The following is a 13,679-nucleotide window of genomic DNA, read 5'->3' on the forward strand; positions in this document are numbered from 1 at the left end:
TCTTATCAACGAAGAGAGACGGAAAATGAATGTATAAATGCCAAGGAGGGACCTTTATCATTCCTCAACACCCCACTTCTCAGTTGTTACTTCCAAGTGGCTAATATTTTGTTCATAAATAGGTTATTAGACCCAAAAATGACCCCTAAAACATGAGCTCAATCAAGTGAAAAAAAAAAAAAGAAAAAAAAAAAAAAGAAAATGAACAACATATAGAAAGCCGCCTCCTTTGTGCCGAAAATTACAAACCCTAGGAAGGAAGAGCAAGTAAGTATTAGGAGGATATGGCAAGGTGGGGAGGATGGGACCCATGTCAGCGACAAGCCCGGATAGTAGTCCCATGCGCTCATTTTCTTATTTTGGTGTATTTTCATTTATTTGTTTTGTTGTTTTTGAGAAATGGTATATTTATTTGTTGTTGATGTCCCTCCAAAGACGCTTCGTCCAGCTCAAGAGCCACCACCCACCCAACCAAAACACAACACAAACACCACCACCCACAACCTTCTTTCTCTCTTTGTTTTTACAAAGCAGGAAACTGCGAGAAGCTGCGAGAAAATAAAAGAAAAAATATACGATTTTTGAGAGAAAATTCAGCATCCCATTTCTTAACAGCTTCAGCTTGACTCATTTCCTGACTCTGAGTCTCTTGTTTTAATCTTTTTTGGTTTTTAAAAATGGATTGTTGGTCTTCTCCGCTTGCTCCTGATGAAGAGTTTCAGAAGCTTATGATTCGAATGAACCCCCCAAGGTACTTGATTTTCAGTTTGATTCTTCTTGGTTTTGACATTTTGTCATGTTTGATTATGTTTTTTCTTTTTTTCTTTTTTTTGGGTTGAATTGTGATTGGATTTTTGGCCAAGCAAAGTGGGTCTTTTTTCTATTTTCTTCAAATTTTCATGTTTGTTTTGCTAAATTGGTTGTTTTTAGTGTTTTTGATGAAATCGGTTAGTGATATTTGTTTTTTCGTTGATATGGGATTAGCAGGGTTACCGTTGATAATGCCTCGAGCACAGCAGCTACTCTGATTAAGGTATCTGATTCAATTTCTTGTATTTTCCTATAAGCAATTTAAGAGGCTATTCTGTAACCTTTTTACATGTGTGAAATTTTTGTAGGTTGATAGTGCAAATAGGCGTGGAAGTTTGCTGGAGGTGGTTCAGGTCCTAACTGATTTGAATCTCATCATAAGACGAGCGTACATTTCTTCTGATGGGGAATGGTTCATGGATGGTGAGCTTTTATTCCTTTGCAGACATTTTGTTTTAGCTCATTTTTATTCAAATGTTTGGCTGATTTTTGTTTTTTGCATTCATCTCTTGCAGTCTTTCACGTTACTGATAAAAAGGGCAATAAACTATCTCAAGATTATGTAACTGAACGCATTCAACAGGTAAGTCCTTTATTCATGTGAAATATATAATTGAAGATCTATAACCAAGTTAATGTAAAAGTGAAATTCAGAACTGGGTTTATTTAGTTCTTGATAGGAAGAAGTGAAAAATATTACTACTTAGATTAGTTTGATTCTAGATGTATTTCTAGCCTAGTTTTGAAGGCCGTGGTTATAAGTTTTGTGGAGTTCAGTACAGCATTTGAGCTTCAATATCAGCTAAAGTTTTTCTAGACTTTGACAAACAAAGGGATAAACAAAGAAGAAGCACAGAAATTCTTTGAGGAACCAAATCAGATATAAGTCTTATTTTCTTTTTAAATTTCAATGTTGCAGTCGCTGGGAGCGAGGGCACGTAGCTTCAGATCATTGAGGAGGTCTGTGGGTGTCCAAGCTGATATGGAACACACTACCATTGAATTGACTGGAAGAGACAGACCAGGCTTGCTTTCAGAGGTCTTTGCTGTCTTAGCAGACCTCAAATGCAATGTGGTTGCTGCCGAAGTCTGGACTCACAATTCGAGAATGGCATCGGTCGTTTACATCACGGATGAGGCAAATGGATTGCCCATTGATGATGTCGATCGCCTCTCAAAGATCAAACAGCTTCTCCTTTATGTGCTAAAAGGGGACAGAGACAAGCGCGGTGCTAACACTGCTGTTTCTGTGGGTTCCACTCACAAGGAAAGGAGGCTGCATCAAATGATGTACGCTGATCGTGACTACGATGTGGATGATAACAATTGTGGGTCAAGTAATGGTGACCGGAGCAAACCCCTTGTAACCATAGAGAATTGTGCTGATAAGGGATATACTGTTGTGAGCTTGAGGTGCCCTGACCGCCCAAAGCTGCTTTTTGATACAGTTTGCACTTTAACTGATATGCAATATGTTGTATACCATGCAACTGTAATTGCTGAAGGACCAGAAGCTAATCAGGTTGTTATCATTTCCATCCACCTATAGTATATGCTTTCATTGTTGATTGTTTAAGCATAGAAAGGTTTATGGCTATTGAGGTATCAATTCTCACGTTTCTTCTTAATTTGTTTTGTCCAATAGGAATATTATATAAGGCATACAGATGGTTGTCCTATTAATTCTGAAGCAGAGAGACAGAGAGTAATCAATTGCTTGGAAGCTGCTATAAGAAGGCGAACTTCTGAGGTACAAATTTTCAGTAGATTAATTGAGTACTAGTTTCATATATCTTGTTCAAATCTCATCGCTTTTTGTTTAAGATAACGAGTTGCACGGCATACACTTTTTTCAAATTCTTAACAGTTAGATGTCATTGTCTCATCTTCCTTCGAGTTTAAGCTTTTGGGATAAGTAGTAATTCAACAATTGTCTCATCTTCCAAGCAGGGTATAAGACTAGAACTTTGCGGCGATGACAGGGTTGGCCTGCTTTCTGATGTGACCCGAATATTTAGAGAAAATGGACTTTCAGTCACACGAGCTGAGGTTGCAACCAGGGGTTCCCAAGCTGTGAATGTGTTTTACGTGACTGATGCATCAGGAAATCCAGTGAAGAGTGAGACGATTGAAGCAGTTCGGAAAGAGATTGGATTGACGATACTTCGTGTAAAGGAAGAATTTGAATCCAAATCTCCTCCTACACAAGAGGGTGGGAGATTCTCTTTGGGAAATCTGTTTCGATCTAGATCAGAAAGGTTTCTTCACAACTTGGGGTTGATAAAGTCGTATTCTTGAGTTGTTGGTTAGGGAAACGAGTTGCTCTCCTGCTTGTAAATAACCAGATGCTCTTCCTGAAATTGTAAATTGTGCTATGTGGTTTAGAACCATAGAAGGATAATCCTTTTGTCCTTCTTGGTCAGGCCTCAAAACTGGAAAATCAATCTCAACTTGTACAATTTCATGTATATACCTATATATTTTTCCAAGCTCGTCCTTAGATCATTAATAGTATTGTTAATATTGAACATTTTCTGTTCTACTGCTTTGAGTTACAAGCTTGGTATTCCTCTTTTTCTTTTTTTTTCAGCTGAACATATGGACTATGACGGGAAATGCAGTAATCGGAAGATGGAAGGAAAAATATACTGTATATTGAGTTGAATTCTACTTGGTTGATTATGGGTATATATACATATATTATATATATATATATAGATATGATTATGAGCTAGTTATAAAATACATGGAAAATGACATCAAAATACGTTATACTTTTTCCTTTTCTACCTTTTTGGGCTTGTTTGTATTATCTGCGAATGAATATTCAAATAGCCACAACTTCAACTGTGTATGCTGTTAGAAGTACTGAAAAAGTGAGGTACGATACAAGTATCTATGCAAATATGGTTTCCTCTTATAATCCTATTGCTTGTATCTACGAGCAAGATCCACCCCACCTCTCTCTCTCTCTCCCTCAAAGAGGACAAAGAAAGCACAATAAGAGGCTTTAAATAGTGAAATGCATGAGGCTAATGGTTTTTTTTTTTTTTTTTTCTTGTAATAATTGTGGGCTCCAAACCCCAAAACATATATATAAAAAAGTTTGCCAAGATTGACCATTTGCAATTCGGATTAAAGAAGTGCTTCATGACGCTGCACATTAGGTTGTTTGGCGGCATGCTTTGGCTTTCATCAGATGGTGGCTAGTAACTTTCAAAGTTGTTTGGATTCAGGGAATTTTTATGCGTGTGCCACATAGTGCTATTAGTAGGTAGGATCGCTATACAAACTAACTTTGCCTTTTTCTTTAACTCGTAAAATGGTAATAATATAAGAACCATACAAAGTAGAAATTATACAATATCACCAAAGAATGTATCTTAGAACATAAGTTCACTAAAACAAAAAGTTATTGGTAATAATAGTAAGAGGTATTTAATTTTTTTACATTAAAAGATGTGACAGTTTTATTAATAGATTAATAATGTTCTAAAATTACGGAAAATAAATTTAATAAAATAACACAGGTGTCAAAAGTTTGGTTAATAAATTTGATAAACCTTGAATCATTCAAAAAATATATATATATTTGTTTATGAATAATATTACAAATACCAAATCTGTTTATCAAATTTTAATTATTAAATAGTAAAATAATTTATTAATGGTTGATAAATTGATATCAAAACAATTTGAATAAAAATTTGGTTAATAAATTTGTCTAGAATTAATTAATTTTTTTAATAAAAATTCTAAATAAAAATATGCATTTCAATATAAAAATAAATAAAAAAATATTAATGGGAGAGAGATTGATTGAGGAGGAGATAAATTAGGAGAGATTTGAGTTGATGGGGTTGATAATGATATTGTCATCATCAAGTGTTTGGAGGGAAGTAAAAAAGAAAAGGAAGAAAATTAAGGAAAAGAAAAGTCTACCGACAGAATCTCAACGGGGAGAGGGAGGGACCGTCACGCATCTCCATGCCCCACATGATCAGTCGCTTTCTCATCCTTGTCTTCTCTTCTGATCATTGCTTCGACCTTCCTACACGTGGCAACATCCCAGCCAGGACATGTGGGCCCATCTTTTCTGTCTCACCTCCCTGGTGATGGGACCCGCTTGCTTTTGTAACAGTGTCCTCAACTTGCGAATGGTCCACCACAATAGTCACGTGCTTCGAGTCGCATCGAATCCTCCTGGGAGCACGTGCGTAGCAACAAGTTGAATCTGTCTTTGACTCTTAAATAATTTTTCTTAAAATTTAAAAATAAAAAATAACCAAGTGGAGATTGCTGGTGGAGGCTGATCACCGTCCATCGTCAGCCTCACCATCCTTATCATTAATGTATTTATCACTGTGTAGGAATGTTTTGTTTTATTTATTTCTTTTTTTTTTTTAATAATATTCTTTTATAATATAAAACTATATGGGAGATTCTAAAGATTTAGCAAAGATTTGAGTTAAAATGTGCTTCAACTATTAAAGATTTACTCTGCAACACTGTAAAGCATTACCCAAATACATGAAAACGTTTTGAAAGGAAGTTGGAACCACTACTAATGCATTTTCTAAAGCAATAATTCAATGCCCCCTTTTCTATCTAAAGCACCCAAAAAAGTGGGATCTTAATATATAAGATCAAGTTGAACTAAAAAATTATATATATATATATATATACATGTTACAAGAATATGATTCTTACTATTTTTATAAAAGATATATCATAAATGTGAATCGTCTTTTCATGCATGTTTGTACTTGAAATATACTTAAAAATTACTTAGAATATTTTACTAAAATGAACTAATGGATTTTATCAAGTAGTAATTAAAGACCCTTTTCTATCCAATAACACCCTTTTTTTTTCTTCTTTTTTTTCCAATCACAATACTATTCACCATACTAAAACACAAAATGATGGATCTTATATGTGGATCTCCTTACAAAAATTATAAATATTCGAACAATATTATATATTCTAAAGATACATTTTACACGTGAATGCCACACATATTTATGTTTGAAATTTTAATAATTTTCTTTAACATACATTTTGAGCCGTACTTAGAATTATAAAAAACGTTTTGAGGAGAGCAACAAATACGTTCTATACAAAGAAATTAATAATTGAATACCCTTTTTCCATCCCAATAACAAACTTTTTTCCTTTTCCCAATAAATTATCACTCAATATAATTGACAAATCAACATAGGGATAGAATATAAAAAGTAATATAATATTTTAATAATGAAGATGGTGGTAAGAAGAAAGATGGAAAAAGAAGGATTGTATATTGCCAATAATGATGTAAACAATGATAAACTAGGAAACTTCAAATACGGCATGGCAATGGAAAGAGCTTAATTGGTACTTGTCAACAAATAATGCAGCCCTTTTTTTTTTTTTTTTTTTTTTTTGCTTCTGCTTCGGCGAGTCATGGTCTCACCTCCACGCGCACCCACTTGTACGAACCCCTCGAAAACAAACTGTGTATGTGTAAAACGTGGCTCTGAGTCTCTCTCTGAGTTTTGTAACCCGAGGTTGCAGATTTCCTCAGAATTTTTGGCTTTATTATTATATTTATATTTATATTACTCTTGCACGCGCTACCTAGGTCCGTGGACTATCATTTTCCCATGCCAAAAACGTTAAATGGGTAAATTGAAAATATCAACTTGCAGCAAAGCAAAAGAAGTGGAACCATACCAAACACACAAAACTTTCATTTTAACTTTTCTTTTCCATATTTGCACTACATTGGTGATCTGATCTTTCATGATTTTGGTTTAAAAGTTGAAAATTGCAGATTCTCATGTCTACAAGGCGAAGTTGGAATACAGATAAGGATTGTCTTCGATGTGGTTCAGACCACAGTTGGATTTTTATTTTAATTTTGCTCGGAAGGCAAAAGTTGATAATGACTTATGGTTAAGAAGATGGGAACCAACAAGCTAATCGGCCCTACGTCCCAGGCCCATTACGCTGACTAAGGGGTCCAATGGGCTCCAATCTTATTACCATCTAAACTCCCTCTTTCAGACGGGTTTCTTTTTGTACCACAAATAATCCATGCACACTCCCATATCTGTTTCGGCCTTTCTAAATTCTACATGAAACGAGAGTATAGCGTTCAAACATATTTGCAAAGAAAACTTCCACTACGAGAATATTATTCTAAAACAAATTTGATGTTAATACTTTCAAATTTTAGTTCATGTTCCCAACCCCCATTCGAAACGTAAAAATCCAATTATAACACATTGATTGGTTCACATGGCACATTTCTAAAGGCTTGCCATCCCATTATCATTTTTCATGCGTGAAAACTCAAAAGTCACATCCTCAGCATACATTCAGCTCGCACTCTAGTACAGATATCCGGAAATTTGTCCCGTAAAGTTATCTAAACAAAAGCCCTTTTGAGAGGGTTGACTAGCCAGGAATTCAAAAAGGGAATCAAAAGAGTATAACGACTAAAACTGAGGGATGATTCCAGATCAAGCCACTGGAAGCTCACCAGAGTCGCTGATGACCACCTTCTTCGTGGGACGATCTCCCCTGTCTGTCTCTTGTGACTCAATCAGCCTAACTACATCCATACCTTCTAAAACTTGCCCGAACACAACATGCCTCTGGTCCAGCCATGGTGTCTGTCATTAAAATCAATTAAGCACATGTCACGTCAAAACAGCCACAAAAAACCTCCTCTATGTTTTAGCAACATATTTAAGGTTCATCTGGCTACAATAAATCATAATGGAGCAACCAGTGCTTATAGGACAGCCACATTTATAGCGGACCCATTATGATACGTGTACAGTGGGTATCACATTATCACTTAGTGCGAGCTAAATAAATGGAAAAGTGCTTAGTGGTTGAGCATGTTCCTGACTAATTTAAAGGAAGCTCCTCAGGAACACAACACGTCCCAAAGAAAAGAAACAACGTAAAAACTTCTAGAAAGTTACATATTAGCCCTAGTCAAAACTCAGGAGCTCTATGGAGACTGATTGGCAATTAACACCCAAATACAGGTGTAGACCACCTATGTGTGACAGCTGGGCACTGTAAGTAATAGAATACTTGGAAGATCCACTTAAATTTGGCACCATGAAATTAAAGTTTCTCAAGTGCATTTGTGTGTTTAATCTCTCATAAGTGGGCCAACATATAATATAAAATTGAATAATTTTCATAGCCAAATCATAATGGTGACACAGATGATAGAGCATGAAAGAATATTAGATACCTTGACTGTGCAAATGAAGAATTGACTCCCGTTTGTGTTGGGGCCAGCATTTGCCATGCTAAGAACTCCTGGTCCAACATGAGATACTGGAAAATAAAATATATTTAAGAATTATGCTGTGCAATGATTCACCAAGTTAAATAAGAAACAAGAACAACCACCACATTTAATTCCATGACATTACAACAGAGAACAATCTGAAAACACCAGTTGATACATCATCATTTAATAATTTTCCTATTTATTTTACTAAGTCAGACATAATGCACTGAAAGAAAGGTATGAGAAGTCTGGGTCAACTTACACTTGAAGTTCTCATCCTTGAAGGTACGGCCATATATGCTTTTACCTCCAGTTCCCTGAAATAAAGTCCAGCTTCAAGAATTAGCATCTGGGCTACCGAAAGTTTATGCCTATAACGTCCTAAATACACAAAAAATCACATCTACAGAGGATAGTTAAGAGCATTTGCATGGTATAGAATTGGACTTCTGATGGAATTGAAAGGCAAAAACAGCTATATCTAACACTTCCTAAGTAGTTAAATTATCTTCCAACTAGAGTGAACCACCGCAGACTGGAGCATACAACACCTTGCAATGAATATACCTTTCGACCCCTTTCTCACTCCTTCCCCTAGAATGCTTATGTATGAAACTTACACGTATTGAACATCACCACACCTAGATATTATGTCATCCTTATGGTGTGGAATGAAAAATGTTCAGAAATCCCTTTTTATAATCCAAATAAGGCATAACACTGACTCCTAGTTGAGAATCGTATCTAAATCAAAGTAAAGAAACAATATAATAGCTTATATCACTTAATCACTCTAAGTCAATTGCTACTACAACGCACAAGATATAAACCACAAACAATTAAGATTGAGAAGAGCACCCACATTTCCTTTGTCAAAGTCCCCTCCTTGAATCATGAAATCCTTGATTACACGGTGGAATGCAGAACCTTTATAACCAAAACCCTTCTCACCTAATTAGGATGAACAATCTAGATTAAATAAAATGCAAAAAGGTAACCAATAGAAAACAATACAAGAAACAAACAACGCTAACAAAAAACCAATATACACTAAAAAATTCTCATAAAAGAACCTGTGCAAAGGGCTCGGAAATTTTCGACCGTTTGGGGCACATCATCACCATACAATCCAATCACAATCCTCCCAGCAAGCTTCCCCACTGGGTTTCCAATGCTTATATCAAAATAAACCTTGTGGGTAACTTTTGATTGTAAAGTTGCGTCCTGATTTTTATTAAAAAGGAAAAAAGTTAATTAGAAATAATTCTACGATTCAAGCTCTTCAGCTTGCAAAATTTCTCACGAATCTAAATTCAACAATCAAATATATAATAAATCATATCAGTGCTCGAAAATTATCATTACAACAAGCTCAAATTTGGTCAGCCATTCACTTTGTTGAGCTTAATACCAGAAATTTGCAACTTAAAAAATGAACCCAAAAAAATAATTAAGAAAAAAAAAAATAACCCGACCTCAGCACTGGCTCGCACTGAGCTAAGAAAGCCGGGTTTTCTCCGAGAATAGAGATTCGACGAGGACGTGAGAGGGGGCAGACGCAACGAGCCGGTGAAGAAGCTCAACGACGTCGTACCAATAGAGGGCAGCGCAACCCTCCGAAGCTTGGTCGAATTGCAAGTGGGGTTGAAGACTCTGATCTGCGAGACGCTTCGCGAGCTCGGAAGCGAACCGACATTCGACTGCGATGATAAGATAAAAAGAAATGCAGATAAAAAATCAAAGCGATAATCAGCAGTAAAATACAAAGAGTTCGAGAAAACCCCATGCTTTTTTTTCCCTCCATTTTCCTTTGGGTTTCTCGGAAGCCAAACAAAGAGTGATATTTTACCAGGGAGGTGAAAGGAGCAGCCATTGGTGTTAGATAAAATCTTCAGTCTCTGTGGTTCAGCGTTCTACTACTATAGCTGTTTCAACTCCCTCCTCTGGCAAAATGATAAAGAAAAAAAAGGCCTAAACTTAGTTGTACGGTGGTAATTTAGTCTTTTCATACCATTTCCATCGTAGAAATCGATGAACTCGGAGGGCTCGAAAAGCGCCAAGGTGTTGCGAAATTACTGAAATAATTTTAGTTTTTCCGAAATGGCAGTTTCATCCAACGGTATCCAGCTCGAATATCCAGCTTTTAATTAACAAAATATTTATATGGATAAATGAATATGGAAAGCGAATTGGACTTTCGCTCATGGATAAGTTTTGAGTTTCAACATAAATGGGCCGCGTTTTGGGCCGAGTTTGGTCTTTAATTGTTTTCTAAATACAGAACGCCTCTAATTACACGTAATCCGAAAAATACACATGGCAGAGAAGCTGAAGCTTCTGCTTTCAGTTCCACTCCCACAGTACCATTTTCACTGTTCGAGACCACTTTCATCGTTTTCACGCACAACCCAATTCAGGGTAAGAATGGCCTCCACTGAACCAGTTGGGACCAAAATCAAAACCATTGATTCCCATCTTCATGTATGGGCATCTCCTGAAGAGGTAGCTCCAGTCCTTGGTTTTAGCTCTTTTGAATTTTCATTTTCTTGCATTTTCAAAGGCTGAGATGATATTGAAATTCTTTGACTGTGAAGGCTGCGGATAAATACCCATACTTTCCAGGCCAAGAACCCACTTTACCTGGAAATGTTGATTTTTTGGTCCAGGTTTCATTTTCATCTTCTATGAAACTAATATTTTGCTCCTTTTGAAAGTTCGGATATTGATAATTATTCATTGTAACTGTAATCGTTTTTCCCAGTGTATGGAAGAAGCAGATGTTGACGGTGCATTAATTGTGCAGCCCATTAATCATAAGTTTGATCATTCTTTGGTGACAAGGTCTGATGAAATGATTATGTCTTTGTATTTCTTCAACAAGGATTTTTCTCTCTGTTTTCTGATTCTTTTTTCTGCTTATAGTCTCCAAATTTAGAGTTTATAAAAGCTGCACAGCCACATGATACTGTGGTTGACTTGATTTCAGTGGCTGTAGTGAAGTGATTAATGAATACTATATAATCTCGCTAAGTTTATTGGACAGTGTGCTGAAAAAGTATCCAACCAAATTTGTCGGATGTTGCCTTGCAAATCCTGCTGAAGATGGCAGTGGAATTAAGCATCTTGAACAGCTTGTTTTAAAGGTGTCTGTGAATTCTCACATAATCAGATGACTGGTGTTTATTTCTCTGAGGACTTATGTTGATCTGATCTTCTTTGATGCTAGGATGGTTATCGGGCTGTTCGATTTAATCCATATTTATGGCCATCTGGTCAAAAGGTAGCTGTTTATCCTGAATTGATATGCTACCCTCTGTTTGTTTGATAAGCTAAACATAAAAACTCCATAACCACTTCAAGTTATTGAATGAAGTCATTAAGCTTGTTGCCTATCAGTAGCGAGGAAAATTTTGTTTTTCAAACACTAATTGAACTTGCAAATGGTGCTTCAATTAGCTGTTGGTTCAGTGAAAAGATATGTACCAGTATAATGTAAATCAATCTTTTATTTTTTCCATTCAGTATTTGTTTTTGGATTTCTGAGGTGCAAGCGAAGCAAGTAGGGAAATTACAGGGTACTGAAAGAGAGAGTACCTTTTAGTTTAATTGTCATTGTGTAAGGAAAATTATAAAGCAACAGATATTGTTCTACATGATGAATAATGCATATATCCCCTTGGAACTCCAAAAAAGTTCGTGATCCTCATTTCACTAATTGATTCAAGATGTAACATGACAAGGGCTGATATACAATTTCCATTTACATCAATTATTCATCATGCTCTAGTTTTAATGGTTTACCGTGCAGATGACAAATGAAATTGGAAAGACATTGTTTGCTAAGGCTGGAGAGCTTGGAGTACCAGTGGGTTTCATGTGTATGAAGGTATTGTAGTCCTTTCCTCCTTTATGAAAAGTCCAGTTAACCTATAACCTTTATTTATATATCTAGCAACAATCTCTGTATTAATTTTGTGTGGATCTCTGTTTAGTAGTTATAGTCTGTGAGGACTTAGGCCTATGTGTTAAGACATTGGCCTCCAGTTCATTGAATCCCATAATTTCATTTAGATGTGACAGATCCTTCATTTCTAGTATGCCTCTAAGAGAATTTACCAGCTGAGACCTTTGATCAAATGTTTATTTATTATTGGATAACTTCCAGGGTCTCAGTCTTCATATATCAGAAATAGTGGAACTATGTACAGAATTTCCATCAACAGTTGTCTTGCTTGATCATTTGGCTTTCTGCAAACCACCAGAGTGAGCTTTCTCGTTTCTTTTGCTAAAAGTAGCTTTCTTGAATATTTATCTGTACTAGATCTGCTGTGTTTTACCAAACAAATTTTATATTTCAGAAATGATGAAGAGAGTAAGGCATTCACTGAGCTTTTAGAACTATCCAGATTCCCGCAGGTAGAAATGTTAAATTATCTTTTCACTTACCAAAACCACTATAGAGGAGCAATTCATATTTTTCGTTAGTTTTGTGAGAAACCATGAGAATGACATAAGTGGTTGAATTAGGGGATTTGAAAGTAGTGGAGATCACGTTAATAATTTTCCAAAATCTTTGTTTTAAACCATTTTTATCAAATTGTTATGAGATTTAAAATTCAAAATAAATTATTCTAAAGGTTTTCTTGAACCAGTAAAGGTGATTAGAATATTTGAAATTAATGTTTAGAAAGGTTTAAGATTGTCAAAACTTGTTTATAAGTCCAAATTGCCCAAAACCTAAGAACTCTTATTTAGATGCATATTCGTCTTGAAGGCTCTGACTTTTCTGTTTCTTTTTAGTTTACTGTTCAAATGCATGAAACTAATTTCATGATCCTTTTTCTTGGGCAGGTTTATGTAAAATTAAGTGCCCTTTTCAGGGTTTCAAGAAAGTCATTTCCATACGAGGATTTATCCCAACCCCTGTCCCAAGTCGTCTCTAGATTTGGAGCTAACCGTGTGATGTGGGGAAGGTACTGTTGTTCTTCGTCTTTTATTCAACTTGAAGCCCATACATACTTCACAATTGCTCTGTTGGAAAATATAGCTCAAAAACTTTAGATGATAAATTCTTAGTACTTTATAATGATTTTCTGGTGCAGTGACTTTCCATTTGTTGTTCCTGAGTGTGGTTACAAAGGAGCTAAAGAAGCCGTGTCTCATATTTGCAATCAAGTTCCTTTATCTGCTATCGAGTTGGAGTGGATCATGGGAAGAACAATCATGCAGCTTTTTCAAAGTCATTGGCTTCCATGAACAACTTTATTAAGTGTGAAACTTCAAAACATTTGACTTTCAAAAATGTATTGAGGATTTGTAATTCTGCTTACCAAACGTACCAAGTAAATTATTTTTACTATTCTTACACATTTGTTTATGCTCAGAACAAGCAGAATTTTATTTGAAGTTTAAAGTATTGCATGCACAGCAAGATCGACGTAAGAAAAATTAAAATTATTCTTCAGGTTAATTCTGGGCTTCAATCATGGTTTTAGAAAATTTTGGTAAATATATATATACTTTTTTGTTTTTAAGTTAAAGGGCACAAAAATATAAGATTAAAAAAGCG

At 35.6% G+C, this 13,679-nt stretch overlaps 3 protein-coding genes across 5 annotated transcripts; 2 read left to right on the forward strand and 1 right to left on the reverse strand.

Annotated features, from left to right (window-relative positions):
• Positions 1 to 252: 252 nt before the first annotated feature.
• LOC107417601 (ACT domain-containing protein ACR4) lies at positions 253 to 3,340 on the forward strand. 2 transcript variants are annotated; one of them, XM_060813596.1, is made up of 7 exons: positions 253 to 751; positions 985 to 1,033; positions 1,119 to 1,233; positions 1,326 to 1,393; positions 1,730 to 2,332; positions 2,456 to 2,560; positions 2,761 to 3,340. In XM_060813596.1, the coding sequence occupies exons 1-7, from the start codon at positions 678 to 680 to the stop codon at positions 3,106 to 3,108; spliced, it is 1,362 nt and encodes a 453-aa protein (XP_060669579.1). In that variant the 5' UTR covers positions 253 to 677; the 3' UTR covers positions 3,109 to 3,340. The 2 variants fall into 2 exon arrangements, with proteins under 2 accessions (XP_060669579.1, XP_015881694.3); XM_016026208.4 differs by having other exon boundaries at positions 261 to 751; positions 988 to 1,033.
• Positions 3,341 to 7,083: 3,743 nt separating this feature from the next.
• On the reverse strand, positions 7,084 to 10,128 carry LOC107417611 (photosynthetic NDH subunit of lumenal location 5, chloroplastic). Its single transcript, XM_016026220.4, has 7 exons — positions 9,960 to 10,128; positions 9,586 to 9,810; positions 9,184 to 9,334; positions 8,973 to 9,061; positions 8,373 to 8,427; positions 8,069 to 8,154; positions 7,084 to 7,469 (listed from the first exon to the last, which is right to left on the reverse strand). The coding sequence occupies exons 1-7, from the start codon at positions 9,981 to 9,983 to the stop codon at positions 7,317 to 7,319; spliced, it is 783 nt and encodes a 260-aa protein (XP_015881706.1). The 5' UTR covers positions 9,984 to 10,128; the 3' UTR covers positions 7,084 to 7,316.
• Positions 10,129 to 10,348: 220 nt separating this feature from the next.
• On the forward strand, positions 10,349 to 13,477 carry LOC107417639 (uncharacterized). Of its 2 annotated transcripts, XM_016026256.4 has the most exons (10): positions 10,353 to 10,612; positions 10,705 to 10,776; positions 10,872 to 10,951; positions 11,154 to 11,253; positions 11,337 to 11,390; positions 11,919 to 11,996; positions 12,276 to 12,373; positions 12,469 to 12,526; positions 12,962 to 13,083; positions 13,213 to 13,477. In XM_016026256.4, exons 1-10 carry the CDS (start codon positions 10,427 to 10,429, stop codon positions 13,364 to 13,366), a joined length of 1,002 nt encoding a protein of 333 aa, XP_015881742.1. In that variant the 5' UTR covers positions 10,353 to 10,426; the 3' UTR covers positions 13,367 to 13,477. The 2 variants fall into 2 exon arrangements, with proteins under 2 accessions (XP_048318778.1, XP_015881742.1); XM_048462821.2 differs by lacking the exon at positions 10,705 to 10,776 and having other exon boundaries at positions 10,349 to 10,612.
• Positions 13,478 to 13,679: the final 202 nt, after the last annotated feature.

The sequence above is a fragment of the Ziziphus jujuba genome, chromosome 12 (genome assembly GCF_031755915.1).
Source record: "Ziziphus jujuba cultivar Dongzao chromosome 12, ASM3175591v1".
Classification (NCBI taxonomy): Eukaryota; Viridiplantae; Streptophyta; class Magnoliopsida; order Rosales; family Rhamnaceae; genus Ziziphus; species Ziziphus jujuba.

Excerpts from the sequence above, each read along its gene's own strand:
- LOC107417639 (XM_016026256.4), top strand. The coding sequence starts at position 10,427 with ATGGCAGAGAAGCTGAAGCTTCTGCTTTCAGTTCCACTCCCACAGTAC. Across the intron at positions 11,254-11,336 it reads TTGAACAGCTTGTTTTAAAG|GATGGTTATCGGGCTGTTCG; the intron begins GTGTCTGTGAAT and ends CTTTGATGCTAG. Across the intron at positions 12,527-12,961 it reads AACTATCCAGATTCCCGCAG|GTTTATGTAAAATTAAGTGC; the intron begins GTAGAAATGTTA and ends TTTCTTGGGCAG.
- LOC107417611 (XM_016026220.4), bottom strand. The coding sequence starts at position 9,983 with ATGGCTGCTCCTTTCACCTCCCTG. Across the intron at positions 9,062-9,183 it reads TTTCCGAGCCCTTTGCACAG|GTGAGAAGGGTTTTGGTTAT; the intron begins GTTCTTTTATGA and ends CATCCTAATTAG. Across the intron at positions 7,470-8,068 it reads TCTTCATTTGCACAGTCAAG|ACACCATGGCTGGACCAGAG; the intron begins GTATCTAATATT and ends TTTTAATGACAG.
- LOC107417601 (XM_060813596.1), top strand. The coding sequence starts at position 678 with ATGGATTGTTGGTCTTCTCCGCTTGCTCCTGATGAAGAGTTTCAGAAG. Across the intron at positions 752-984 it reads ATTCGAATGAACCCCCCAAG|CAGGGTTACCGTTGATAATG; the intron begins GTACTTGATTTT and ends ATATGGGATTAG. Across the intron at positions 1,234-1,325 it reads TGGGGAATGGTTCATGGATG|TCTTTCACGTTACTGATAAA; the intron begins GTGAGCTTTTAT and ends CATCTCTTGCAG.